The 26091-nt window shown below is 42.5% G+C and overlaps 5 protein-coding genes across 6 annotated transcripts in view; all 5 read right to left on the reverse strand.

Annotated features, from left to right (window-relative positions):
• The window catches only part of LOC103383895 (UTP--glucose-1-phosphate uridylyltransferase-like), a 7017-nt gene extending 6714 nt beyond the window's left edge, over positions 1 to 303 (reverse strand). Inside the window, exon 1 of the mRNA XM_008317221.3 lies at positions 132 to 303. The gene's annotated coding sequence lies outside the window, so the exon portion shown is untranslated. The remainder of the gene's footprint in view (positions 1 to 131) is intronic.
• Positions 304 to 1188: 885 nt separating this feature from the next.
• Positions 1189 to 6326, reverse strand: LOC103383894 (malate dehydrogenase, cytoplasmic). The gene is made up of 9 exons (XM_008317218.3): positions 6212 to 6326; positions 5217 to 5315; positions 5037 to 5133; positions 3469 to 3644; positions 3118 to 3240; positions 2430 to 2606; positions 2234 to 2347; positions 1696 to 1785; positions 1189 to 1513 (listed from the first exon to the last, which is right to left on the reverse strand). Exons 1-9 carry the CDS (start codon positions 6212 to 6214, stop codon positions 1391 to 1393), a joined length of 1002 nt encoding a protein of 333 aa, XP_008315440.1. The 5' UTR covers positions 6215 to 6326; the 3' UTR covers positions 1189 to 1390.
• A 1370-nt stretch (positions 6327 to 7696) lies between these two features.
• LOC103383893 (uncharacterized) lies at positions 7697 to 12461 on the reverse strand. The gene is made up of 10 exons (XM_008317217.3): positions 11950 to 12461; positions 11840 to 11870; positions 10710 to 11329; positions 10224 to 10614; positions 9709 to 9750; positions 9163 to 9263; positions 9023 to 9084; positions 8754 to 8917; positions 8391 to 8546; positions 7697 to 8217 (listed from the first exon to the last, which is right to left on the reverse strand). The coding sequence occupies exons 1-10, from the start codon at positions 12025 to 12027 to the stop codon at positions 7841 to 7843; spliced, it is 2022 nt and encodes a 673-aa protein (XP_008315439.1). The 5' UTR covers positions 12028 to 12461; the 3' UTR covers positions 7697 to 7840.
• Positions 12462 to 13129: 668 nt separating this feature from the next.
• On the reverse strand, positions 13130 to 14684 carry commd1 (copper metabolism (Murr1) domain containing 1). Its single transcript, XM_008317216.3, has 3 exons — positions 14472 to 14684; positions 13842 to 14147; positions 13130 to 13565 (listed from the first exon to the last, which is right to left on the reverse strand). Exons 1-3 carry the CDS (start codon positions 14649 to 14651, stop codon positions 13458 to 13460), a joined length of 594 nt encoding a protein of 197 aa, XP_008315438.1. The 5' UTR covers positions 14652 to 14684; the 3' UTR covers positions 13130 to 13457.
• A 2404-nt stretch (positions 14685 to 17088) lies between these two features.
• The window catches only part of vps54 (VPS54 subunit of GARP complex), a 13172-nt gene continuing 4169 nt past the window's right edge, over positions 17089 to 26091 (reverse strand). For both annotated transcript variants that reach the window (XM_008317215.3, XM_017035579.2), the window contains 18 exons: positions 25842 to 25973; positions 25363 to 25748; positions 25093 to 25219; positions 24799 to 24906; positions 24638 to 24693; positions 24393 to 24489; positions 23971 to 24299; positions 23498 to 23627; positions 23042 to 23223; positions 21818 to 21930; positions 21671 to 21734; positions 21451 to 21556; positions 21043 to 21130; positions 20516 to 20637; positions 19883 to 19963; positions 19451 to 19558; positions 19235 to 19329; positions 17089 to 18274 (listed from right to left, as the gene is read on the reverse strand). In XM_008317215.3, the coding sequence (XP_008315437.1) occupies positions 18169 to 18274; positions 19235 to 19329; positions 19451 to 19558; positions 19883 to 19963; positions 20516 to 20637; positions 21043 to 21130; positions 21451 to 21556; positions 21671 to 21734; positions 21818 to 21930; positions 23042 to 23223; positions 23498 to 23627; positions 23971 to 24299; positions 24393 to 24489; positions 24638 to 24693; positions 24799 to 24906; positions 25093 to 25219; positions 25363 to 25748; positions 25842 to 25973 (2430 nt within the window). In that variant the 3' untranslated portion in view covers positions 17089 to 18168. The remainder of the gene's footprint in view (positions 18275 to 19234; positions 19330 to 19450; positions 19559 to 19882; positions 19964 to 20515; positions 20638 to 21042; positions 21131 to 21450; positions 21557 to 21670; positions 21735 to 21817; positions 21931 to 23041; positions 23224 to 23497; positions 23628 to 23970; positions 24300 to 24392; positions 24490 to 24637; positions 24694 to 24798; positions 24907 to 25092; positions 25220 to 25362; positions 25749 to 25841; positions 25974 to 26091) is intronic.

The raw sequence follows: 26091 nt of genomic DNA on the forward strand, positions 1-26091 counted from the left end.
GGCTTGTAGTGATATATAAACACATTTTCTTGTACTATTTCATGTGGTATAAAGAAAATAACTTTTTCTGTTACTGTAAACTGTTGAACACACAGACAAAAACATTGAGGCGTGACGCAGTTTCCTCTTACCTGCTGTGTCTCAGAGGCGGGAAAAGCCGTAGACGGACATGGAGACAAGTGGGTTAAACAATAACGTCTGCTCCGGCCACGGGCTTCAGTCCTCAGGCTGTTAACTGCAGCTGACAGCAGGGTCGCTGTTGCTACTAGACTTTTTTCTAAACATAAACTGAAGCTCATTTCATGATGTCATCATCCTGCACCCGCCACCGACTCCGCCCACATGCGTCACAAAGCGACTCAGTTGGTCGTAGAGGCGAAGTGGTTTTAACTGTCAATCAACACGGGCTCCCGCCCACCAGCACCTGTTACTCAGTTTTAAGAAAACTTGATTTTGATCATTACGTTTATTCCACCATTACACGATTAATACGATCCTTTTAATTTGGTCTTTCTGCATATGTATCTGCATTTATTACACTTTTCTTTGATTAAGATTCGTTTTAACAATTTTTGGATTCTATTTCCTGCAAATTTTTCTTTATGTACGTGTTCTGGTCGATGTCTAGTTTTATTCAGCTGTTTATTAGACATCCAGCTTTTTTTTTTAATTAACATTTAACTTTCTTAAGTTAGCGTTTAGCTTTTTGGCTAACGTTTAGCAGATGTTTATCAGATGACAAAAATAGTTACATCGAGGGCAACTGGATGAAGTAGGTTTTTTTAAAAACGTTTCACGTTTCATCCAAGAGGCTTCTTCAGAACTGTATCCAAAATGTAACTACTTTTGAATTAAATGACCTGGATGACTGAGAACCTACACAGACATGCTTTTTTACTATCTTCTGGCTATTATTAAGGTGTTTTTTAGGTATATATTTGCAAACTTTAACTTGCCTTTGAATAACACCTAATCTTTCAGTTTTGTTACACTTCTTCAACCTTCATGGCTCTTCCCTTAGCTGTTCCAGGGCTAACTTTTCAACACTCATCAATTTGAGATATTTTGTTCCTCCTTGTTTGTTGCTATTTTTTCCCCAGTAAATGTGCCGAAAAAGAAAACCCTGCAGTGAGCGACACTGCTATTTAGTGCCAGATGAGATGTGCTCCATGGAATACGCAAACCTGATTCTGGTTCTGTTGGCTTTTAATGGGAACATCAAAGGTTAAATGTGCTATTGTTGTCTTCTACAAACATAGGAGACGCTCTTTTCCTCTCTCACCAGAGAGCGTGGTCAGTCACAGGGGTGAGCAGGGCTTGATCTTTAGAGTTGTGAGCGACTAAGTAAATGCTGCTGTTGTTGTTGTTGTTGACCAGCAGGTGGAGCAAGTCACAGTGACAGAAAGTCAAGGGCAGTGTTACGCTCCTCTACTAATTCTGCTGCCGTGGCATCCATCTTGGCGCGGGAGAAATCATTGATGGGCAGTCCGTCCACCACCTTCCAGGTCTTATTCTGAAAGAAACAATTAACACCCGGTGGTATCATTTAATCAACATTTTGTTTTGAAAATTAAAGGTTAAAAAATATGTTATTTTTTAAACCTCATATTAGAGCCAAAGATCCACCTCTAAAACATTCAGGTTAAAAAACATCCTGACTCTAGTCTTGGCTGTTAAAAGTCAGGATCAACTCACTTTGATCTGGACTGGGAAGGAATAGATGAGGTCTTCAGGGATTCCATAGGAGTTTCCTCCAGCATGAACACCCATGGAGATGAACTCACCCTGAAACAAGGAACAACCAGACTCCATTAAAATGCATGGGTTTATGGTTAGCTATATCTTTGGTTAACTACTTGACTAGTTTGGCTAGTACTTTTCAAATAGTGGGGTGGGGGCACGTTGTGAGGGGATTCAAGTGGAATGTGGCACACTGGAAATAAGTGTACCACTGCTGTAATGCTTAATCGATAACAAGCCTCCAGTCACTAGGTGGCAGCAACTCATACAGTAGTTTGTACAGATCAAAATAAACATATTATCAGGTTCTCAACAGTATTTCAATATAAAATATTTTTATATTTTGACATTTTCTGCAGTATTTTAAACTTGTTTTAACCTTTGACTCCCTTAAACCACTTTTTTGGATACTAGTCTTAAATATTGTTGAGAATTTCTAGGTGATTTTTTTTGCATGATATCAGTTTATTTTCTTGAATGTTCTTTCACTCACTTCCTTGGTTCCAAACCAAATGTCCCTCATGTGGTCACAGATAGCCTTGGCAGCTGACATGGCACTGGACAGTTTCCTGGCCTTGATGACCGCAGCACCGCGCTGCTGCACAGTCTGGACAGACAGACGATTAAAGTTGTGAAAATCTAAAATTGTATTAAATGTATTATCAAACATACGCGGCAGTCAAACTCACTGAGATGAAATCTCCCTGCAGCCATGTATCGTCCTTCACCGCATCATATGCTGCCACCTCCTGGCCATTGACCATTACTGCAGCGTGGTGGACATCAGGGTACTGAGTGGAGGAGTGGTTTCCCCAGATGATGACGTTCTTCACATTGTTAGAGGAGACGCCACAGCGGATTGCCACCTGCAGGACAAGTCCCAAGATAAAAGATAAAAGATAAACTTATTTTTTAAAAGATTGCCACCTGCAGGACAAGTCCCAAGTTAAAAGATAAACTTTTTTTTTTTTTAAATCCTAAATATAAATGTTAAGCTCGTTGACTATAATTAAATGTTTGTCATTTTCATTAATGTATTCGTAATTTGTTGTATGAACTTAAACTATTAGTTAGCTTTATTTGTTGTGAACATGCATATATTTTTTAAATATATTTACTTTTTTACTTTTTGTAAAAAAGTTTTGTCAGATCCCTTTTTTAATCTTGACACAGACAATTATTTCTGATATTACTTTCAGCTGTCCTCTGTCTATAACTACTGTCTGGTTTTTAAAGAAAACTAACAAATTGTTCATCTATTCATGGAGGTCATTTAGTAATAAGTTGTTTGCTACTGTGAAGTTTTGGCCATTTTTCTACTGTATCTGTAATTATCTTGACCAACTTCCCTAGGTTTTTTCCCCTCTCAACACCAACCTGGGAGCTGGCTCTGTTGTGGTCCAGACGGGTCAGGCAGGAGAAATTCTCTTTAGGGATGGACGGGGCAGACTTGGAGGCAATCAGACAGTTGGTATTTGCAGGGTTTCCAACAACCAAAACCTATCAAAACAAACACCCAAATCAACAAATAAATACACAAACACCTCAGTAAAACACTTGAACTCTCACAAAAAGAACTCCATCAAACTCAAATGGCTTTTGTGTAACATTGGCAATTTTTCTAGCAGATTTATGTCAAGATTTGTTTCTAGACTACTTTGTAATGTGTTGTTACAATGTGTTACAACTTGGTGAAAACTTTAATACAGAAGCGGAGGTGGAGCCGACCTTGACTGTCTTCTTGGCGTACTGGTCCAGAGCTGTACCCTGGGCCTTGAAGATGGCCACGTTGGCCTTCAGCAGGTCCTTTCTCTCCATGCCCTCCTTTCTTGGCATGGAACCAACCAAGATGGCTGCATCCAGGTCCTTGAAGGCAACCTCTACCTTGTCAGTTGGGATCACATCTGTGAAGGAGAGAGCAGATTAAAGGTAGATTGAGAAGATGAAGGATGAAAGTGAAGGGGAGAGATGGTGGAGTTCACACAAAAAAAATAAATATTTTATTAAAATACACTCGACCTTGTTGTTATGGAGGCGGCCATCTTCTATGTCTACATTAATTTATCTTTTAGTTAACTTAGTAACTTAGTAAAATAGCTTAAAAGTACATATGAGCTAACATTTAAGACCAAGAAGTAGTTAAAAACTAATGGAAAAATGACATGTGAAGGTTTACTAAAATATTAACCCTAACCCAAATGACATTTGAATTTGGAGACTCACTTTTAATTATTTTGAAGGTTTTTTACAGTCAGAATTAAAGCTGAATACCAAAACCTGCAGGACTGGGAAGACTGATCCTGGATCAGCTGGACCTCCCATCTCAGGCCATTGCTTCAAAAAAGACTGAACAGTTTTCTGATCATCTGCTCCTGATAAGACACAGGTTCAGTGGACCGTGATGATGTTCTTATCAGACTGAACTTGAGACAAAGTCTACCTTCTGCTCCTCTACTGGGCCCCTCCTAACCTCTCTGTTGGACCAACCAGAAGCCTTTATTGTGACACTCCTCCTTCTCCTCCTCCACTGGAGCCAATGAAGAGTTCAACCTTAAGTCTGTCAACCAATCACTCTGCTACACCAAAGTCCATAGAAATCATATCTGTTTTTATCTCAGAGACACAGGAGTTGCTGGTGGAGGATCAACAGGTGCCGTTTCTCTGATCTAAAATCACTGTTTTTCTCTATGGACTTTGGTGTGGAGGCAACAGATATGTTATCAGGTTATGCAAGTATGACTGGAGTGGTGGTCGTTTATATCACCGCAATAAATGTTAGAAAATGACATTTTATCTCCTGATAAAGTCAAATGAGATCAGTTTGGTAATAGTCAGGTTAACAATCTTGCTGCTCTGCAGCAGGAGGATATAGTTCAGAACTGAGTCCCCCTCCAACAAAAGCAGCTTTGATTTGAAAACCTCAACTCAATCACAAGGCATCACAATAGACTGTTTCATATGACCCAAGATCATGTGACAGCAAACAGGCTTTTTTTTTTAAACAAAAAATATATGTTTTTTATGTTTAGACATCAGACGTTTTGCTGTAACTAAACGTTTCACCAAACTGCATAAGGAAACGTCTTCATTTTAGAGTGACCATGCTTGATAACAGGAGTGGTGTGAATGGTTTTTTTTAATGCTGACTTTGGATCAGAGGTAATAACAGGGGCTTTTGCTCTACAATGACAGCACTAGACTGCTACAAAGGTCCTTCATTTTATCTAAGACAGTTGTTGAGAACCGAGTTTTGGCTTATTTCATAATTGTTTAAAACCAAAAAATAAAATCCTCACCCCTGAGCAGTGGGAGGGCGCAGTCCTGTAGCTCCATCACCACGCCATCCAGCACCGGCAGCATGGGGGGAATGTCCAAAAGGACCAAGATGATTGGCTGAGGAAAGGTCAAAGATGTTAGTCAATTACAGGCTTCACAGTCACAGGACTGTGGCAACTGCTGACCTCCATCTACCGTACCTGATCCTTCCCAAAAACATCCCCCTTGGCGATGCTGTAGAGCAGAGAGTAGGCAATCTGACCAGCAGCGCCGGTCACCAGAACACGGATTGGTTCAGCCTGGAAGAAAAACACGGGAATTATAAAATACAGAGGTTTTTACATATTTGTGACCTTCGTCTTAACGAGAAAGGAGAAAATAGAAAATCATCTTCAGTCATCAGACTAATAAAAATGTGAGGTTTATCTGAACTGGTCGGCGTCACGTTTTATTTCGGCAGAAATAAAATCAGCCCTTCACACCTGCAGTTAGGCGGATGGTCCATTTATTTTTACACCAATTTTTGAAATTATGAGCTCCGGAAGGAAACGTTAAAGACGACTGGTGAAAACTCAGTGACTCAATGACGTCTGAACTTTTCGGCGTCGCATTTATTGGCGACATTTAAAAAAGGAAAGCAGTCCAACCACGAGAGCTGCAGCTCAGACTGGACCAAACAAACAACAATGACATCGCATTACAAATGAATGGAAAGCTCGATAAAGAGCGTGATGTCGCTGAGCTTAAAGACGCTAGGTGACGCAAACATAAGCCGAATCACAGCATGTTTGCAGCACTAAAAGACAATTCACAGACTCAATGTCTGACCCGTTCGGGCTGGATTGGACAAACAACCAGAAGTTAAAATAGAGAGTTCCTTAACGGGGTTCTGAACGGTCACCAGGATGTGGGTTGACGCTGATGTTACGGCCTACTTTCGTGGAGATGGAATCGAATGCAGCTGATAACAAATGCGATTTTTAAAAAAATCTGTTTTGTTTTGTTCTCCTTATGAACTATTTTAAAACTAAAAGTGTATTAATTGGCGAACAAAGGGCTGTGTAACAAACCTCTTGACTATAACTCAAATGTCCTCTGCGCCAAAAAATGAAACCTTTTTTTTTTAAATGTTAAGCGTGTAAAACTATTTGCATTATATGGCGTATCATCGCAGAAGGATATCGGAGGCTCTTACCATGGTGCAGCGGGAGAAGATGTTACAGTGTTCGGTTGCTCTGCTTCTCACACTGGGGTCACCTTTACAGGAGAGTCAGGCGCTAAAGCGTTCCTCCTGCTGTAGCGCGGGATTTGAAGTCCGTTTACGCCTTTGCTGCATACTGATATTTAGCAAAGCAAACACCATCTCCCACAATGCACCATTCGGCTAATACCACGCCCATAAGTGCCACATATATGTAAGACAAAATAAAGAAAGACATAAAGCTGCCCTCCTGTGGTGAGCCGCAAAACTGCACTTACACTGCGACAAGGCTACTTTCCCTTTTTACCCCCCCCCCCTTTTTTTTTTACATGAAATCGTTCGCTGTTTGGATGTGTAATCTTCGGAAACGGAAGTAAATAAATAGTTCCAAACAGGTGATTATATTTTGTTATATATATTCCAGCTGTTTGGAACTATTTGTGTTCATTTAGCCCCGTCAACGCACTTCAACGCAAATCAGTGATTTTAGCACAAAACCACAGGGGCATAGCAATGCTGGCCCACTGCCGCCTACTGTGGTTAGTATGTGTTACAGAGATAAATCCGAACAGACATCAGAGTCAATAAAGTCATTAAAAATAAGGAAATGAAAACAATTATCAAGAATATTCTTGGTTGATATAGAGTTGTTGTAGCTGATGGTTTAAAGACTGAGTAGTTCATTAATAATAATGGCCATTTTCTCAGTTCTTCCTTACACAGGTCCCAATGCTGCTCAATAGCCACAGAACCATTATAGTAGATATACATTTAAACCAACCCAGAAACAGGCGAACAGCATCTTAAAACTTTGTCACTCCCCACACTTCAACTCCACCGCAATGTGTGCAATGTGACCCGTTCCATGGATCTCTGTCCATGGTGCTGATCATCTGCTGCATCAAACCCAGACCTACTATGATGTAACTTTTGCAAATTACATGAGGACATTGTTAGAAGAGTAGTGGAGGAAACGAAATAGAAGGAAAGGAGACCGGAAGAAGGTCGGAGTGGGGAAGAAGGAAAGCAAGAAAGGGAGTGAAGGAAGAGAGGAAGCTACGAGCTACCAAATAAATGAACAGCTAGCATCTTTTTAAGATTATTCTAAAAGCTAACAGTCAACAGCTTACATTCAAGAGTTAGCAGTTAGGTCACCTGTGAGGAAAAAGCTCGGAGAACCAAGTACATGGATGTCAACAGTGTCAGCATCATTTTGGACTGTCTTAGCCTGACCTACAGTGTCGCGCTCTGTCCTCCTGGAGATGGAAATTGTATACACACAAACACCTACACCTGATCGACAAGGACAGAGTTAGGTGTCCAACTGTCTGCCTGTGTGTAAATGGGGGCGTCTGGTTTCTCCTGATCGCCCCACTCGCCCTCCGCCACTCACGCGCTGCAGACAAACGAAATTGTTAACCATAGTAAAATGGACAAAGTCCTTATATGAAAATTAGTGATTTAGGTAATTGACTAATTTCATATCAATTTTTTAAAAAGCCAAAACAAGCAGGAAACAGCGTTCTGTGATTTTAATTGTTAACTTGTGACAGAAGATGACAAAATCTTCAAACTCAAAGTGAATATATATATTAATTTAATTGAGTGGGAAAATAGCGCCCCTCATAACTTCCCGCCCTCCCGTGGTTCTACGTAGCCGTCCCGTAGAGAAAGTGGGTTGAAGCGCAGTAGTGGCAGGTCCAGGACCGGACTCAGCTCCTTCACCTGAGGCCAGGTCTCCCTGAGGGCGGGACCCCGAGGCGGGGGCGGAGGTGCGGGCAAATCAGAGCAGCCATCACCGCGGTAAGTGCTGCTGTTCTTATTGTTGTTGAAGTCAGGTGCTGAACCTCTGTCACTGTGGCATTGGACCAAGAACGTCCCCCTGCGGTGGCGATGGTAAAATACGCCCCCGGCCGCCAGCAGCACAAACACGACGGAGCTGAGCAGAAAGAACAGCACATAGACGGCTTTGGTCTCGGCCGACAGGCCTGAGCTACATCCTGTGACAGAAAGCAAAAAGTTTAGTTTGAATTGTTGTAGTTTTGACTTGGTTTACTTCCCAACGTCGATTTTTGTTTTACTTGTACTATTACTGACGGCCAAAAAACAAAACAAACAAACAAAAAAACATTTCATGTAGTACAACTCTTTACTGAACTTTAAAAAAGTACACCTGCATCATTGGCGTCCATACACAAGGTCCCTCCAGATCCATGACGAGACTTGTCCAGGAAACCTGGTCTACAGAGGCACGAGTATGAACCAAAGTGGTTCACACAGTCAGCATTTAAGTCACACCGCACCAGCTGAGTGCCACACTCGTTCACATCTAAAACACACAGACATGCACAGAAAAGCTTGAGCTGCTGTAATAGTTTCAAGTTTCATTTCCAACAAAAATACCGGAGAGATCAAGCCGCCCCCTGTGTTGAAAAAAAAAAAAAACCCAACTGAACATACATTTCTCTTTTCTTTTTTAGAGGGGTTGGGGGGGTCAGAGGGAGTCACAACTGTAATAATACTTGTTTACAGGTACCTGCAGTTGACACGGAGATGATTACTGCCCTCTTGTGGATTCCTTTCAGATTCAACTCTGCAGTGACGAGGCCCTGTATGCCAGTGTATATGGCCCTGTACAACTGCTGACCCTCAGAGTTCTGTGTCTGCAGCCAGAAGATGTAAAGCCCACCTGCATCCAACCTACACACACAAAATAGTCAGAGGAAACGAAACCTCGAAAGCAGACAAAGGCAGTGCTGACCAGGAGGAGTGAACGTGTGTGTTCAAAAGCTACCGAGTTCTCACCTCTTGATTCTTTTTGTAGTCAAAGACCATGGTGTCTCCAGCGCCCCCAGCTGTTCACTAACCTGAAAACAAAATTGTTTTTTAGCCACTGATTTCCGCATTTACTTTCAGCAGTATATTTGTAATTTCAGGCATCTCACCAGATTTTTCACCCACAGCAGCAGCAACTTAGCCATTTCGTCCCAGGACTCACTCACATCTAGGCTGAAATTGACCTCCATCGACACTTCAAACAGGTGATCTGTCAGCGAGCCAAGAACACAGCAGCTGGACTTTATTCTAGATAGATTCATTTATCTCCGAACACAGCAGCTGGACTTTATTCTAGATTCATTTATCTCCCTGTCAGACAAATCTATTATAAAAACAGGTGTTCTTTGCTCATCTATGTCATGGTGACAGGCAGTTACAATTTCTTCTAACAAGTGGCAGCAGAAAACTTTGGGTTAAAAATAAATAGACACAGAGCTATTTAAGATCTTCATGCCTGTCTTTTTTCAATTCCTGAGAGCCTATCAGAGTTGTGTTCAACTAAACAGCATCTTCATCTCCTCCACCTACAGGCAGGTTGACTCTTGGTAAATAAACAAAGATTTAAAGGCATTTCAATGTGAATTGTTGAAAAGTTTAAATTTGTATGGGTTGTTTGAAGGTTGTTATACCGGTCGGTTCAGTTCAAGACTCACCACCAGGTAGATGCAGAACGTCCGAGTGATTCCTGACAGGGTCTGGAAGAAAGAATGAAACACGGCACCAAAACTGAAAACACTCATCGCTTTCACACCTACAATAAACTGTGACATCAGTTGCACTGAGGTAACTTAAGACTTTGAAAACCCCTGCTCTAAATTGACAATAGGTGTAAATATGGGTGTGAATCTTTGTCTACAAATGTGACCCAGTAAACCTGAAACCCTCCGCTTAACAGACAACAGTGCCGCCTGCTGTTCCACAGCCATCACTTCAGCCTGAGCATGCTCATCTGAATTTTAACACAACAATGTATCAAAAAAATACACAACCTCTTACAGTACTTCTGTACCCCCTGAGGGGTCGTGGACCACGTGTTGAAGTCCTCTGCTTTGGAAGATTTAAAGTGACTGAGGTTACAAGCAGTTCCTTGTAAATGATTTGGAAAACCGATTCCTACAACTGTTTTTGTACCCAGAAGAAATATGTCAACTTTGCTGAATGCACTTACAGCGCCCTCTGTAGTCCGACAGTGGCTCCACCATGTTGGGGTGAGGATGGATCGGTTCAGTCTCCTCTGGTTCATGAGAGGTGGAGGGCTTTACTGAGGGCAGGCTCTCCTCGGTCCTGTTCAGGTCGCTGGGTTCGTCCTCTGGGACAGCAGCAGCATCCCTTGGACGGACGGAGGCGTCCTCTTCCATATCACTTTGGACCTCAACGAGGAGTCGCTCATTTGGCTGGCCCTGATGCTGATCAGAAGCAATACTGTTGAGAGGACTGGCAGGGACATTTCTCTGTGACCGGGAGGTCCCGGGTATGAGTGGTGGAACTGTGGGAACAGCTGTGATTGGGTAGTCGTGACTCAAGTTCCAACCGGAGGACCGTGGGATGTTTTCAACCAGCTGACAACAGAGGGTGGTAGAATCAAGAACTATTTTAGAAGGGAAAGTTCAGGGTTTTGAGATGTGAGATGTTTGTAGAATTAGTATCCACCTACCTCACTGTCCTCACCTGTAGGAACAGGTTCAGGTGCTAGAGGGCGCTCCATGATGGCTGACTGTTGCTGGTGATAATCATACCCTGGATCAATGTCTAATGGTGGTTGGTAAAGTTCCACCACTTCCTGCTCATTTATCCTTTCGTTGTCATCTACATGTCCAAGTGTTTTGGGTTCTGATTTTTCATCTTCAGCTTTGATCACTTCCTGTGGGTTGTATATGATGGGTGGTCCGAAGGCCTGGTACCAGCCATAGAAGCCCCTGTAAGGGGAGCTCGGCCAGCCGCCAATCAGCAGCACCACGTTCACCGTGTTAGAGGACGTGGTGTACTTAGCCTCCCTCCAGCACTTCTGCAGAATTTTATGAACTCCTGAACTGGTTCCTGGCTCGTCCACATGGACCTGGTCCTGTTTGAACTGGCAGGCATCCTCTGGAGTGAAGTCCTCCAGGTGGAGATGAAGCCTCTTCCCAGGATCCACCTGGATAGTCCAGTTGCACCACAGCGCCGGGTTGGAGCACAAGTAATCTGGGGAAAAGAACTCACCCGTGTCACCGCGTAGCAGCTGATGGCAGCTGCGCAGGGCAAAGAAGGCGTCGTCCTCATAACCACGGTGTCCATCTTTGGAAGAAAAAAAGTCTGATAACAGTTCTGAAGAACTGAAGAAGCCTCTTGGATGAGAGGTGAAACGTCTTCTTTTAGAAAAATTCACGTCCAGTTGCCTAACAGAACTTTCAAACTTGACCTGGACTGAGAATCTTCATAGACAAAGTCTGATAATGTTTTCTCTCTCTCTCTCTCTGTGTGTGTATGTATGCACACAGGGAGCAGGCATTGAGAACAAAGCGTCAGCTAACAATATCTGCATCCTGAAATATGCCACACTTTGAAACTCACTTCCTCGCCTACACCAAAGTCACAGAACAAATCAGATTGATTTTAGCTCACAGACATAGTGAAGTTTATAGAAATCCAGAAGCTGCCAGTCCATAGCTGCCAACTGTTTGTGTCAATGAAATAAATCTAAACTAAGAGCATACAATGTAATTCAAACCTATGACAGAGGCAGACATTAAAAAAAAACCACGTGTAGCTTTGGAAACAGTATCCGAAACAAAAGCAACATCTGACCTGGAGGCTGGTCGGTGTGGTCAGTGTCGACCTGCAGTCGGGAGGGAGGAAGCAGAGAGGTTAGAGTCTGAATGTGGACACAGATCGGACACAGATGGACACCCTTGTACCTGTGTCATGGATAGAGTGGGACACAGCAGCAGTAATAGTATAAGTCTCTTCGTCGTTATCATCATCATCATCATCATTATCGATACTTGAACTCTTGTGTGCGTGTGTGTAAAGCAGCTGCAGTTAAGCTACTGTCAGCAGGTGGACAAAATCAGGCGGCTGATTGTGTGTCAGACTGACCTCTGAACGGCAGAGGGCGCTTTTTACACTCATCTGCCTAAAGTGACTTTTTTTTTAATGGTCGGTACCACGAGGATACAACGAAACTGAGCCTCTGTTTTTAACCCATCACCAAAGTGAACAGTGGGCAGCAGGGGGGAGCAGTGTGTGGGGACAGTGCTATGCTCAGAGCACCTCATTTTTGGTTCTATTGTAAATATCTGTGCAGTTTTTGGCTTTTTTTAATCTTTCTAGTTATATATCCGAGTAATTATTTTGAACGTAGTATATATCATAGATGATTCCGATGTAGTCTTCCTGGACTAGTTTGACAATCAGTCTACATGATGCTGATGTGTATATATATATATATATATTGCTGAAATAACTATTAACTAAAAAACTATTTGAAATTATTTTGTATTTAAATGATTTATTTTTGTAGATTTAAACCAATGAGCCTTTCTGTTACAGTTGTCAAAGCACGCTCTTTTTTTTATCAAAGAAAAAGTTCTAAGAGACTAAACCAACTCAAAAAAAAAAAAGAAAAAAAAAGAATGTGAATGTCAGCGGTCAACTGTAGGGGGCGCGCAGATATAGGAAAGTTTGTATAACGGAAATAGGAATGCAGTAGTCCCTCGCTATTTTGCGGTTCATCTTTCGGTTTTTGAACCATCTCATTGTTTGCCTCTATCTGTGACAATAACAAGGATACATTTTAGTTTTGGACTGACATCTGAATCTGCCAAGAAGAAGAAGAAATGAACGGTAAAGGTCACTACATCTTTGGTTAAGGTTAATGAACTTGTTTGTTAAAATTGTCTCCCAACCAATCAGATAGAAGATAGTGGGTGTGCCCTATTAATGGAAAACTATGCATTATAAGCATTAGGGAACATTACATACAAAATCAACTTATCATTTTATGCAATAATATAGTGGACTTTATATATATTCTATACTCCAAATACTCTAATATATTCAAATGGATACTGAATATATCATAGGTACAGACATAAATATGTTCAGCCTTTTATTTTGGTCATGTCAATAATAAAAGTCCATAGATGATTCCAATGTATTTTCTTCCTGGAATAGTCTGCATATCATTTTGCTATATCAGTGAACTGATTCCAAGAATGTGTCCATTTTAGGGTACACATGTATATGTACTTCAGGGTTTCCTCAGCAAAAAACAAAAACTGTCATTTAATCAGCCTCAGCAGGCAATTTCCAGATTACCAGGCAAGTCCAGATCTTTCTTCTCCGCAGGTTTTTGTGTCCGATGCTGCGTTGTTCTCAGATAAAAAAAATGAAAACATAGTGTTGGAGAACAGACGGCGTCTACTCAGCTCTGCTCAGCCATCATGTCTATGCTCTCCTGGATGCTGGACATCTTCTTCAGTATCCGCTCCACGCCGGCTTCATCAAACTCTAAACACACAAACTCTGAGTCCTGAGGGAGAAGATGAGAGACGGTGATACTGAACGCTGAAGAAGAGCAAATCTATCTGTCACACATCTATAAACAGAACTGAGAGGACATTCTAAACAAAAACAGGAAATCTATTAAGTTAAAAGCCAAATATTCACCCTAGCTAAAGTCCATCCCTAATATTTGTCAAATTCAAAAATGAAGAAAATACATTTTTAAGTTTTGTCTAATTATGATTTGTCAGAAGGTACAGTGCTAGAAATAAACTTAAAACTTAGGAGCGTGGGCTGCACCGACCTGTCCGATCCGACCCACTTCAAGCTCCACCAGGGCGACCGGCCCACTCTGGTTATCATCTCTGCCGTCAACACAGCGACTGGAGGCAGATTGGAGGTCCACCCTCCAAGACACGCCCCTGAGGGCGGGTTCCCAGCAGCTCTGAGCAACCAGGACCTCTCGCACGCGGCCACGCCCAGACTTCCAGAACCGAGAGAGGGCGGCAGCCTGTTCCGCAGTCACGCCCCCCCCACCGCCCTGCTTCCTGCTCTGGGCTGAGAGGAATGCCTCCAACTGGGCTCCATCCATGTCCGCTGAGGCCACCGACTGAAGGGAAGGAGCAGGTGGGGAAGGAGAGAGGAAGAGCAAGAGGCGAAGAAGGATGGAGGAGGTGCAGGCGTTTTGAAAAGAGAGCAGAGAGGTGTAAACGATTGACAAGAGAGGACGGAGGAAAGGGGGAGTCAGGGAGAGAAAAAGAGGGCAGAGAGGGGCAGAGGAAGGGAAAAGGTGAGGGAGGACGAGCATGAGGGGAGGTGAGAAGGGGAGTCGGGGCAGGAACATGTGTCACAACAGTTACCCGACAAAGACGTGTACAAATCGACTTCTTAGCTACTGTTGATGCTGTGATGTTTGCAGCTCTTCGTCACTCACCTTAAGCAGTCCCTTCATTTTGTCGTGCAGCGCCGTGAACTCGCCTAACGGCAGCTCCGAGTACAGCTGCTCCTTCAGGAGCTCTGCTGTAATGTCAACCTGTTTAAAGAACATGTTCTGGGCGATTCCGTTCAACAAGGCACCGAGGCGCTTCACCACTGCTGCCTCGGTCTCCGCCATCTTTGTTTATCCTCTGACTACACAACGCCGATCACGTGAGCTCCGCCAGACTGCAAGGGACGTGTCGCTTTCCGTAATATGCCGCCGATTTATTGTGGCATTATGGGAATTGTAGTTCCCGCATATGAGAAAGTAGATAGCAATAAATATTGCACACAAAGAACACCAGAATGTTGCATGATACAGAAAATAGAAGAAAAAAAGAGACAATTATTAAGTAGATATACAGACAAAACCACAGAGAAAAAATGCAACTTTATTGTGCTGAAAAAAACAATAGAAAATACAATTATAGTTTAAAAAAAAACTTGAAATCTTTGTGGTAAGCTATTTGATCCCTAATCCTGTTCTGATTATTACGAAATTATGGCATCTACATTTTCGTCTAACATTGACTTATTTTGCTAAATAGCTGGAAAGGAAATTACAGACTGAGATCAGACTTATTGTTTACGTCGTGTACAGCACTTGTTGTTATCAGAGGAATCAACTTCTTCCACCTCGATCTGAACTCTAGTTCTCATTTGCAAACTGTACTTGAAGGCCAAACGCATGTACTCGGCTGAAGTGTCGTCAGGAACCAGAATTTGTGCCACAGTGGTGCTTTTTCTTGCTTGGCGTTGTTCGTTACGTTGAATTTGCAGATTGTAATACGTCCTGCCATTATATCTAAAGGTTCCCTGGAGGTCGATTCGGTAATTTTGGGATCTGATTAGGTTTGACCTGCTCTGTACACTGCACCGATTGTTCCATTGGTTGATCAAATCGAGTACTTCGTTTTCTAATCTATTATTAACTGGTGCAATAAAGTTTTGACCTCCTTTGTCCAGGAAACGGGTCAACTTCGTTTTACCGTTGACGTTGTCTTTCCTGGTGCAGATTAGCATGGTTTTATCCGACTGCCTTTTTCTACGGCGGGACTCTGAGGCATAGCTGCACTCTCCTGAGGAGACCTGTCCACAGTAATCCCAGTCATTGTTGAATGATGTGTAGCACCAGCTGTAACCTTTACCCACAAATCTACAATTGTCACCAAGTCGACAAGGCTGCCCCCTGTAGGTGTAATCGGTGAGAGGTGAGCAGTATTCCCAGTTGTCCTCAGTGTGACACCAAAAGTAATCGCCGCGCTGGTAATACTGACAATCGTCGATGCACTCTTTGGAGTATCGTGTGTAATATCTCAGTGATTTGGGTTCTACTCGTGCACACATGTTCCAGCTTGTTCCTCCACCTAACAAGCACTCGTTGTATTCGTAATATCCTGGCAGGCAGGCTCCACCTTGGTAGTCCACATCAGCTGCTGGAGAGCAGTAATCCCAGCCTTTCTGTGTTGTACACCAGTAGTAGGAGTAGCCGTGTTTATCGCAGCGGTCCATGCAGGGCTCGTTGTATGTTGAGGAGAAGTATTTGGCAGGACACTCTGAAACACATTGTTTTTTGAAAAAGTTCAGTATTGAAAAAAAGCCACCCTCTCCAGAGGATGGCCGTGCCAAGAGGAAGACAAGGTGGGCAAGCGACAGGATCAACAATCTGTTGGCCATTTTAGCTCCAAACTGTGGAGAGAAGTGGGAAAAATTAGAAAGTGTTCTGAATAATCATTAAAGATAACTCTGAAGTCTTTTTCTCAGCTCCCAAGTGAATGCTCCAGGCGGATCACCCTCGTCATAGAACATCCACTCAAAGTGAGTTTCAGGTTTTCGTACTACTGTATTTCTTAAATGGAATTAAAGGCACTCTCTCCTCCCCTTCCTCATTCTGACGGGGTCAGACGTAGCACCAAGTTTGTTAATTTTGAGCACAAAACGAAAAATGCCGATGTAGAAAATATCAAGATGTTGTGTTTCCCCTTTATCCAAATAGAGCCTCTACAAAAGTGGGTTGTGACGGTTACACCCTCGACTATCTGATCACACTTTCCTGTTTTTCTCAGTTTAGAAAAATAACTAGGAATAACAATTTATAGTCAACTGGATAACATAAAATAAAACCTTCACCAAATCTCAGCTCAAGTCCAAGTCGAGCCTCAGGTCTTGTTTTTTTTTGTTAAATCAAGTCACAAATCTCCACAACAGCTAGTCTATGAATTCTGACCCATTCATAATCAAGTCTCAGTGACTGGAGTCTCCATTGCCAATAAAAGCATTAAATAATCTTGTTGAAATTTGTTCAGTGACTTCTGACCCTTTTCTCTGTTGTACGACGAAGAAAAACACAAACTTAGTTTTTGAATTTCTCTCTGACGGTCCTCCCAGGTCACTTCGTTTATCACATAGATTCAAAACAGAACACTGGGACGTTGCAAAGCCTCTGGATGTGACATCACAACTAACAAAAGCTGAGATTTCTCTTGATGTAATTCAAGTTGACATGGATCTAAAAAAAAAAAACAAAACTCAGATTAATTTTAAATCCACACTCAGCAGGCAAAAAAAACAAGTTTTTCCTTCATCATGTTTTATTCCAGACAGTTTTTCTTCCAGACTGACAAACACTCACTCACTCACTCACTCACTCACACACACACACAGTAGTATGGTCGTCACGCTGCAGTGAAGCTCAGATGTGTCAATTAAATAAAGGCACTTCTGATGCTGTGCTTGCATCACCACAACATAAATACACACACAGACACACAGAGACCAGGCTCAGCCTCAGCTACAGAAGCCCAGAGTGACCACAGTGTTTATAAAACTGACAGCAGAAACAGAAGGATCTGCAGGAAGGTGGTCGTCTTTGAAAACAAACCAGTCCAACAGAAAAGTTGATTCAGAACTGATAGATAGAAAGATATATCTGATTTCATAGACATCTGTGCAGATGCTGATTTATGACTCATTGGAATGGAAAATAAAATCAGTTCCCTTCACAGATTTCTGTTGTGGAAAAGGGAGTTGTTTGCAAACTTTTGTGGCCATAAAAATGAAGAACTTCTTAAAACACTGCAGCAGAAGTTTTGATTGAAGCCCAGAGTGAAATCATTGTCACATTAAAAAAAAAAATCCACCTCAATCCACCTTTTTTTCTTCTGAATTTCAGACGATTTAGAAGCTCTTATATTGGAATAAACAGGAAGGTGGTAAGAGAACAGTCTTTCTAGAAACGTCTGAGCCGGAAATCCCAGATGTTAAAAATACAAACTGAAGACACAGGACACTTAAGGTCACAGTAAAGATGTAGAAGCAGCAGCCACTGTAGCTGAAACTCTACTAGTGTTTTAGAGTGAGGAGGCGGAGCCATGTGTTTCCTCCACCAATCATTGCATTTCTCCCCAGTCAATAATCAAATATTTAAAAAAATCCCTTCAACAGAGACAACAAAAACCCAATGTTTGTTCCATGTCAGCCCACGCCCACTGAAGAGCTGCTGTGTCTGTCTCCGTAGGACTGCACATTGCCACGAGGGGTTGCAGTTCCTCTTATTTTTGGTCCCTTTGACTGCGCCTTTTGTCAAGAGGAAGCGGAGCGCCTGTTCCTGTTAGTTGATTGGTTGAGTCCTGGACGTGCAGAATCCGACCCCATCACCTCTTCTGCTCCCAGATCTCAGCCATGTTCAGGTCCAGGTTCTCCAGGCTTCGCAGAACCTGAATATTCTCAGTGTAGAATGCCACATCCACCACCACCAACCTGAAGAAAAAAAAGAATTTGAATATTTGGCTATTCATTCATCTTTAAGCAATTTTTTGGCAAATTTTACCAAACATTTCAGCAAAAACGAATCCACGCCCACCATTATGGCAACATTTTTTTAAACCTAAATTTAAAATTGCAATTATTTGGTTATTTTAAGATATTTTGTTTTGGCTAAATTTGAGTTTTAAATAACATTGGTTACTTTTAGTTAGCAGCTCTGGCTTTATATTTTATGCTGTATTGTATGCTAAATATTTAGCTAACCACTACTAGTCAAACATTTAGTTATGTGACAAATATCTGTGAAATACGTATTTGTTTTTTACTATTTTTTTTTTGTTAGGAAAAAGTTTTATCTAACATTAAATCTTTGGCTAAATATTGCATCTCTTTTTATCTAGCCTGCTGGTACGTTTTCATCTCTTTTTATCTAGCCTGCTGGTACAGCAGGCTAGATAAAGGTAAAGGTAAAGGTAAAGGTTCTGGTTATGGTGGAAATAAGAGAGAGCAAAACCAGTCTGAGTGAGAGCCCTCAAGGGGGATCTCTCCTTTACATTTTTGAGACAACCTTTGTACAGACAGAGCACTTTCGGTGCATTATGTTTCCATGAAAGCTAGCGGTGTCGTTTACCCGAAAGCATCATGTGTTATGTTGTGCAATCATCATAAAGGAGAATGATGTGTGAGTGGTGGCAAATGGCTAAAGGAAATATACAGCTTACAGAAGTAAACAGAAAGGTTATCGAGGACAAGGGACACCAGTACATTTCCACTGTAAGGACTAATTCCTGCTCAGTCTAACCACAGGTTCTTGTTTTTATTTTGTTTTCATGTTGAGTTATTTTTCCACATGCAACTGATAGCTAATTCTGCACTTAGATTTTGCTTTAGTGTAACTTATGGTTAACACTGAACCATTTTTAAATACATTTTTAATTTTTAAATTAAACATACCCATGTTGTGGTCCTCCATCATTGATGACGCTCAGTCGGGACAACTGTTTTTTCAGGTGAAGTTTGAAACTAGCATTTATTCTCAGAAACAACACCTGTACAGAGGAAACAGCCCAAAAAAACATCAGTGGTAAAGACTTGTATTAAAACAGTCATTCTGAACACCTTCAGTCAAATACCCCATGTCATGATCAAACATGCTGAGTCACCACTAACCTGCATCTGTTCCTCAGGTAGGAGTTCAGAAATGGCTTCATGCATCTTGGCCATTTGTTTACAGACATTTCTGAAGCAGGCCGATGGCATTGGGGCCTTCACTTCATACTGAGAACAAAACGACAACAATCAGCAACATTTAGACATTTAGACTGACACCTGGAAACTGACGTTTGTAAACTACACACTCTCTTGTACCAAAGTCCATAGAGAAAATCAGTGATTGTAGTTCACAGACCAAAGCCCAGGAAAAAAAGAGAAAAAACGTATGAAGAATATCAAATATGTAGAAAATATTATAAAAAATATTACAATAATCAGAATCAGAACAGTTTTTTTGTTAGGTAGGTTTTTACCTGAGAGAAATGTGTTACAGTACAATCAAAACCTGTGGCGTCCACTGAGAGCTGAGAGACTTTCATGAGTTCTTACCTTTGACAACAGCTTCTCAAAGAGACTGTCCATGATGGCCACCAGCTTGGACGAAATCTCTGATATGTGGTCGTTGTAGTCCTAGAAAACAACATACACACTCGTCCTGTAACTAGTAGTGTACAGTAGTCCCTCGCTATTTCGCGGTTCATCTTTCGCGGATTCCCGACTTCACGGGTTTTTGAAAACCGTATATATAAAATATACTGTATCCCAGATTTAGATCTACAAGAGATGTCACAGGAATGAGATGACGATATGGTTCGATATCGGTCCAATATTGCAACAAAATCGACGATGTCATGACTGCCTACAAGCTACTCTTCGACTGGAAAAAGAAGCAGTGGAAGCAACTTCCGATCAGCCTCGCAAAAAAGAGCCAGTTCTACTACTACGGATACACCTTCGGAAAACGTGGAAGAGGTGCCCCATGAAACGGCACCACCCTCTGGAGAGACGTAAAATCAATAATCGGCTGCGCAGTAAAAATCATCACCTTCCTCGTCATCATTTTACTGCGCATAAATATCGTGTCACGACTTCACGGAAATTCAGTTCTTGCGACAGGCCTTGGAACCTATTTACTGCGATAAACGAGGGACCACTGTATTTGTGTGTGTGTGTATGTGTTACCTTAGTGATGTGGTCAAAGTGTCGCAGAACACTGAAGTGTTTGGGCTGCAGTTTTTTCTCAAAGTGAGCTCTAAGGACTGGAATGTAGTGAACCACCAGCTGTAGGCAGCGGGACGCCAAGGCTGGACGGACAGACAGACAGACGGACAGACAGACAGACAGACAGACAGACGGACAGACAGACAGACAGGCAGACAGACAGGCAGACAGATTATTACAAGTACTTTCAAGGTCCTTTTTCAAACTCTTCAAAGACTCCTGAGCTTCTACCCAGCCTAATATGTCAGTGTATTTTTTAAGATTTCTTTTCAGCTCTATTTATTTTTTAAAAGTAATTATAATCTGATAAATACTCATGAGTTTTTAGCACCTAGTCGGCTAACTTTAAACTCCACCTATTTCACATGACATTTGAACTCCAGAGAGGATCATAATTTTAGCAGGACAATATTCTGCCCCCCAGAGGCTGATCACTTTAACTGGTTCTTTCTTGTCCCTCTCACTGATTTCCGTCTAAAGAAACATACCCAGGTTTTTAGTGGTGATGGTCTTGAGGCCAACGACCTGCAGAGCTCCAGCTCCCAGAACCAGCTGACAGCTGCGAGAGTTGAAGTGCTGCATCAGAGAAGAAGAGCAAGAAATGATGTCAGCTTTAAAACTGGGATTGTATGTATTGAAGTGTGACAGTCAACGATGGTCGTTATGGCAGTAGTATTTGCTCTTTGTTATGTGACTTGATACAAATGTAATTAAGCATTAATCCTGACCATGTCAGCTGTATTTTTGCCACTCTTAAATCACCCACAAGCTGTGACATAACATGTATAAAAATGTAAGGACAACAAGACTTTTTATTTCATTCTTTTTCTCTCTGTTTTTTTAATGCTGGCTCGTGGATGCAAAGGGACAGAGTGATGGTCACTAATGGTCCTGACCTTGAGGAGATCAGACAGCCGTGTCAACATGTCTGTAGCAATAGAGGGAATGTCATTGACGCACTGGCAGTATTCCAGGAAGATCCGGATGAGCAGCAGGACTGTCCTGCAGTGGCAGGGAGAGCACTTTCAGCAGACACATATTTCATATTTTTTTCAAGTGAAAAAACATCAAGCTCAATAAGAAGATAAAAATGTGAACATAGACGAGGTCACCGACCCAACAACAGCGTATTTTTGCCCGTCTATGATCAGAAACTCGGCAGGTTTCCTCTGGTCTGGACCTGCGGGATCAAACAGGTCTGGTCTTTAAAGAAGTGACAGATGTTTGATTAGTTTCACCCCTGGGGCTCTGATCTGTTGGTACCTGCGGTTTTCCTCTCTGGGAGTGTGATCCTTCCCTCAGCTATGGAGTTGACCAGGTCCTGAAACTCTGAAGGAACCTCTGCTTGCTTCCAGCGCTCGTTATCTAGGAGGAGGCTACAAGAAGAGGCGGAGCAACGCAGTGTTAGCATCACATCACATACAAAATATAACAATATAAGAACCTTTTGCACACTCGCAGGGTTTCATGATTCAACCCTGTAACACTGAAGCAAATGTTTTGGATTTCTGGGCTGCTAGGTTGTCTAAATCAGTGTTTCCAAACCTTTTTTGAGCCAAGGAACATATATATCATCAGGAAAAACCCCACGACACATCACAAAACAATAATCTCACAAAAAGTATATGTAATGAAATATGATAATATTCTAGTATAAATTTACTAAAAATGTACTCCTGTTTAGTTGAACACAATGCTGATATACTGGCAGGAATTGAAGAAAGACACTCACAAAGACCTTCTTCAACAGTTTTGTCTTCTATCTTTTTTTAGTTTTAGTAACATCTGCTGCCACCTAGTGGAAGAGGACTTGATTGCATTGCCTGCCACGCATTGACAAACAAAGAAAAAATATTTGCAATAAATAAATAATATTTAGGGACCAGTTAAGTAACATTGGATAGTTTTCCACGGCACACCTAATGATCTCTCACGGCACAGTGGTTGGGAATCACTGGCCTAAATCAATCTAAATCCTTCCTCAGAGAAGTTTGGTTAAAATGTGCTGTGTGTGATTTGAAAAACGCTACTTAGGGTTAAATAAAGATGTCAAATCAAAGCCATATGATAAAACTGGTCAAAACTGTTGGAGACACAGAGAATTAGTCATTAACATCTCAAACCTGCTGAAATTCCTCAAACCAACATGTTTGAGAAATTTCTGACTGAGTAATCTGAACAAATTTTTTTTTTTCGGAATCCATTTGGCTGAAATTATAGGTAAAAAATAGGGATGTGCGATATTAACTTTTTGCTGAAATCCGATATGCTGATATTGTCCAAACACTTAATTTCAGATTCTATCATCAAGCAATACTGATTCACTTCACATCAAAACTACTTTTACGTCACATCATTTGGGATAAACCAAGGCACTGCTCTTAGGTTTTCATTATTATTACATAATTTTACTAGTAGCGGTTGGCAGATATTATCGGACATTCCTGATAAAACTAAAATGTATCCCACAAAACCTGTCCCGCTCACCTCAGTTTGGTCTTGCGCTCTTCATGAAAGCGGTGAACAAAGCGGTTGGCCTGGCTCTGCAGCGCCCCCCTTAGAGAGACACTTCGCCTGCAGCAAAGCTCCTCTGTATCCCTGACAAAAGCTTCCACTGCCTGAGACAGAGTCACAAACTCTGCTGAGCTGAGGCGTTCCAGAGAGCCGTCCTGTCAGAGGGAGAGAAAGAAGGTTCAACAATTTTTCCGAGGAGAAGGTGGAAGAAAAAGGAAAGAGGAGGAGTAAGAACAGAGGAAATGAAAAGAGGAGGAAGAGCAAGAGGAGGTGGACAACGAAGAGAAGAAAAAAGAGGAGGAGGAAGTGGAAAAGAGAAAGATGAGAAAGAGGACAAAAAAGCTTAAGATGAAAAAGAAGACGAAGGAGACAAAGATGAAGACAAAGATGAGGAAGACAACAAAGACAAGGAAGAACAGCTGAGGTCACCTTGGCTCTGGCTTGAAGGACTTTGACACAGCGGTCGTGGCTGATGTTCGATGCCGTGTACAGCAGGTCCTGGATGTTGTTGATGACAGTGTTCAACTCCAGCTCTGTGGGCATGGGGTTTTCTCCAGACCTGAACAAAGCACCAACTGTTGTTAAAAAACTTTTAATGTCATGACCATTGTTATTCTTCATTAGTTTTAACTAACCTGGAAATTATAGTCTTTTAGCTAAACTCATGGTATCCTTCAACACCAAACCTCAGAGTGTTTGTCAAATAGTGAAACCAGTGAATTTAGTTGACGGTGACACAAGAGCTGCTGGTCCACTGATGCCTCAGTGACAGAATGAAACCACAAAATAAAACAACTTTTAAATGATTTCTCTTTGAGGTTTGGTGTGAGAGACAAAGTGGTTTTAAAATTGCAGTACTCTAAAAACTTAAGACAAGAGCTAACAAGAAACATGAATCATACACAAGGCTCTGTTCTCTGCAGACGAAGGTGTCTGTGGTTCCTCCGAATGGGGCCTCTGACCGGGGGCCTTGCTGGAGCCTGGAGCCCTGCACAGAGCTCTGGTCCTGGGCCATTGTCTGCTGCTGTTTTCGTTGCTGGGCCTGGTCCAGGGCGTCACTGATGAACAGACCTTCGTGGGTGAGGTAGGCCAGCTCTGCCTCCCCTTGCACCAGCGACAGGTCTGTAGACTCCTGACCGGAAGATTCTGGACCCATGTCCCCCAGGAGCCTGTTTTTCTGGCTTGAGCTCAGAACCTCCAGAACAACGTTTCTGATGACAGTCAGCGTGGCCTGAAACACAGACATGTTGTCAACGTTAACGGTTGATGACTTTCATTGTTGTTTATAACAATATTCATTGTCATGAAGTGGGAAATGACTCACTTTGATCCTCTGCAAGAAAAAAATGAAACTGTCAAAGATGTCTTTCAGCAGCTCCAACCACTGAGGGAAGGCCATCAGTCGCATCTGATCAGCTGGTCTGAGGATGGACACACACCGTGACAAGGACACACACACACAAACAGAGATACACACTTGCCACTTAATTTTATCATTTAAATTCAAACTGTGGAGTTGCTTCTACAGACAGAACTTGTTGCTCTTCTGTTACCAATGTCTCCACTTACCTTGCAACACCTTCAGTGTGAACTTCCTGGTTAAAGGTCAGACTTTCCGCCACACACTGTGACCACAGCAAAGGAGAACAAAATAGAGGGACAGGTTAGGGACTAGTTTAGACATCCAGACAAGGTGCTGGTGTTCTTGACTAGTGCAGACACAGTGGTACCTGAGTGACCACGGCCTTGGCTGCCTGCATCATCTCCTCAGTGTAGATATCCAGAAAGTCCAGCTTCCTCTGTCTCAGCAGTCCAAACGCCAGTGACTCCAGGCGATCCTGGAACAATAAGAAAAAGTTCAGCTCAGACTGACACACAGCAGTTACACAAACAAATAAGAAGCTAAGAAACCTGGCTGACTTTAAGCATACTTTTACTTTAAAGTTTGACTATTCTTTGGCTTACTTATTATGTTATTTGTCAGTAATTACAGTGCTGAAATGTGTTGAGTGGTTTTGGCGGACCTTCTCTAAAATCTGCGGTTCGTCCCTCAGGCTGCGGCTCAGGTCACTACGAGCATACATGCTGAACTCTTCCACCATCATTTTATCGATCAGTTTCTCCAGCTCACACAGCTGTGAACCCAGGTGTCTGATGGGAAAATGGAAAACGGAAATTATTTTACACTAAAGTTATTTATTTGACCCTTGCTTACAGTAGATGAAAATGAATTTTAAACTGCTTTAGAAGTGTCTGGTGTGAGCAGAATAAGAATCAGGTTCTGGTGGAGCTACCTAAAACTGTGGACTCCCTGAAGTTCCTGCTGCAGCACCTCCTTGGTGGTGGCGATGAGCTCCAGTGCCCCTACAAACTCAGAGGTTGAGAGGAGCAGCTGCACGGTGGGCTGTGTCTGATGCACCGCTGCCATCAGCTTTAACTTGTTGTGCAACTTCACACAGTTGTTACGCGTCAGGGCTGCACGTAGGGCCTTCAGGGGCCCCAGGCACATGACGCGCTCCATGGCGGCTGTCTTCTCCCGCAGCACGGCCACGGCATGCTGCGTGTCCAGAAGGCGGTCCTGCAGCTCATGCTGGGAGGACATGGCGTGGAAGAAGGCATCGGAACGCATGGAGATCTGCCGTGCAATGCTAACCTCCACCACATCCAGGTAGTGACTCAGCTGCAGACACAGCAGACAGTTTTACTCTCAACTACATCCTACAGCTATGGGTTTGTACAACTCCACTCGATCTTTTTATGTGTGATTCCCCACCTTCTCCTGAAGCAGTTTGGATGAAGCCACATCTCGACTGCTTTTTCCCACCGTGCCGCCGAAGTGCGACCAGGGCAGGACGGCGCTGAAGGTGGCTGGCTCCTCCAGAGCGAAGTCTGGCTTCAGGAAGATCTGGGGGAAAAAACTCTACATTTGACTGTGGAAGAGGGGGGATAACTGGAGCTAGATAACTATAGAGATAAAGGGGATAGATGGATGGATGGATGGATGGATAGATAGATAGATAGAT

The sequence above is a fragment of the Cynoglossus semilaevis genome, chromosome 9 (assembly GCF_000523025.1).
Source record: "Cynoglossus semilaevis isolate Cse_v1.0 chromosome 9, Cse_v1.0, whole genome shotgun sequence".
Classification (NCBI taxonomy): Eukaryota; Metazoa; Chordata; class Actinopteri; order Pleuronectiformes; family Cynoglossidae; genus Cynoglossus; species Cynoglossus semilaevis.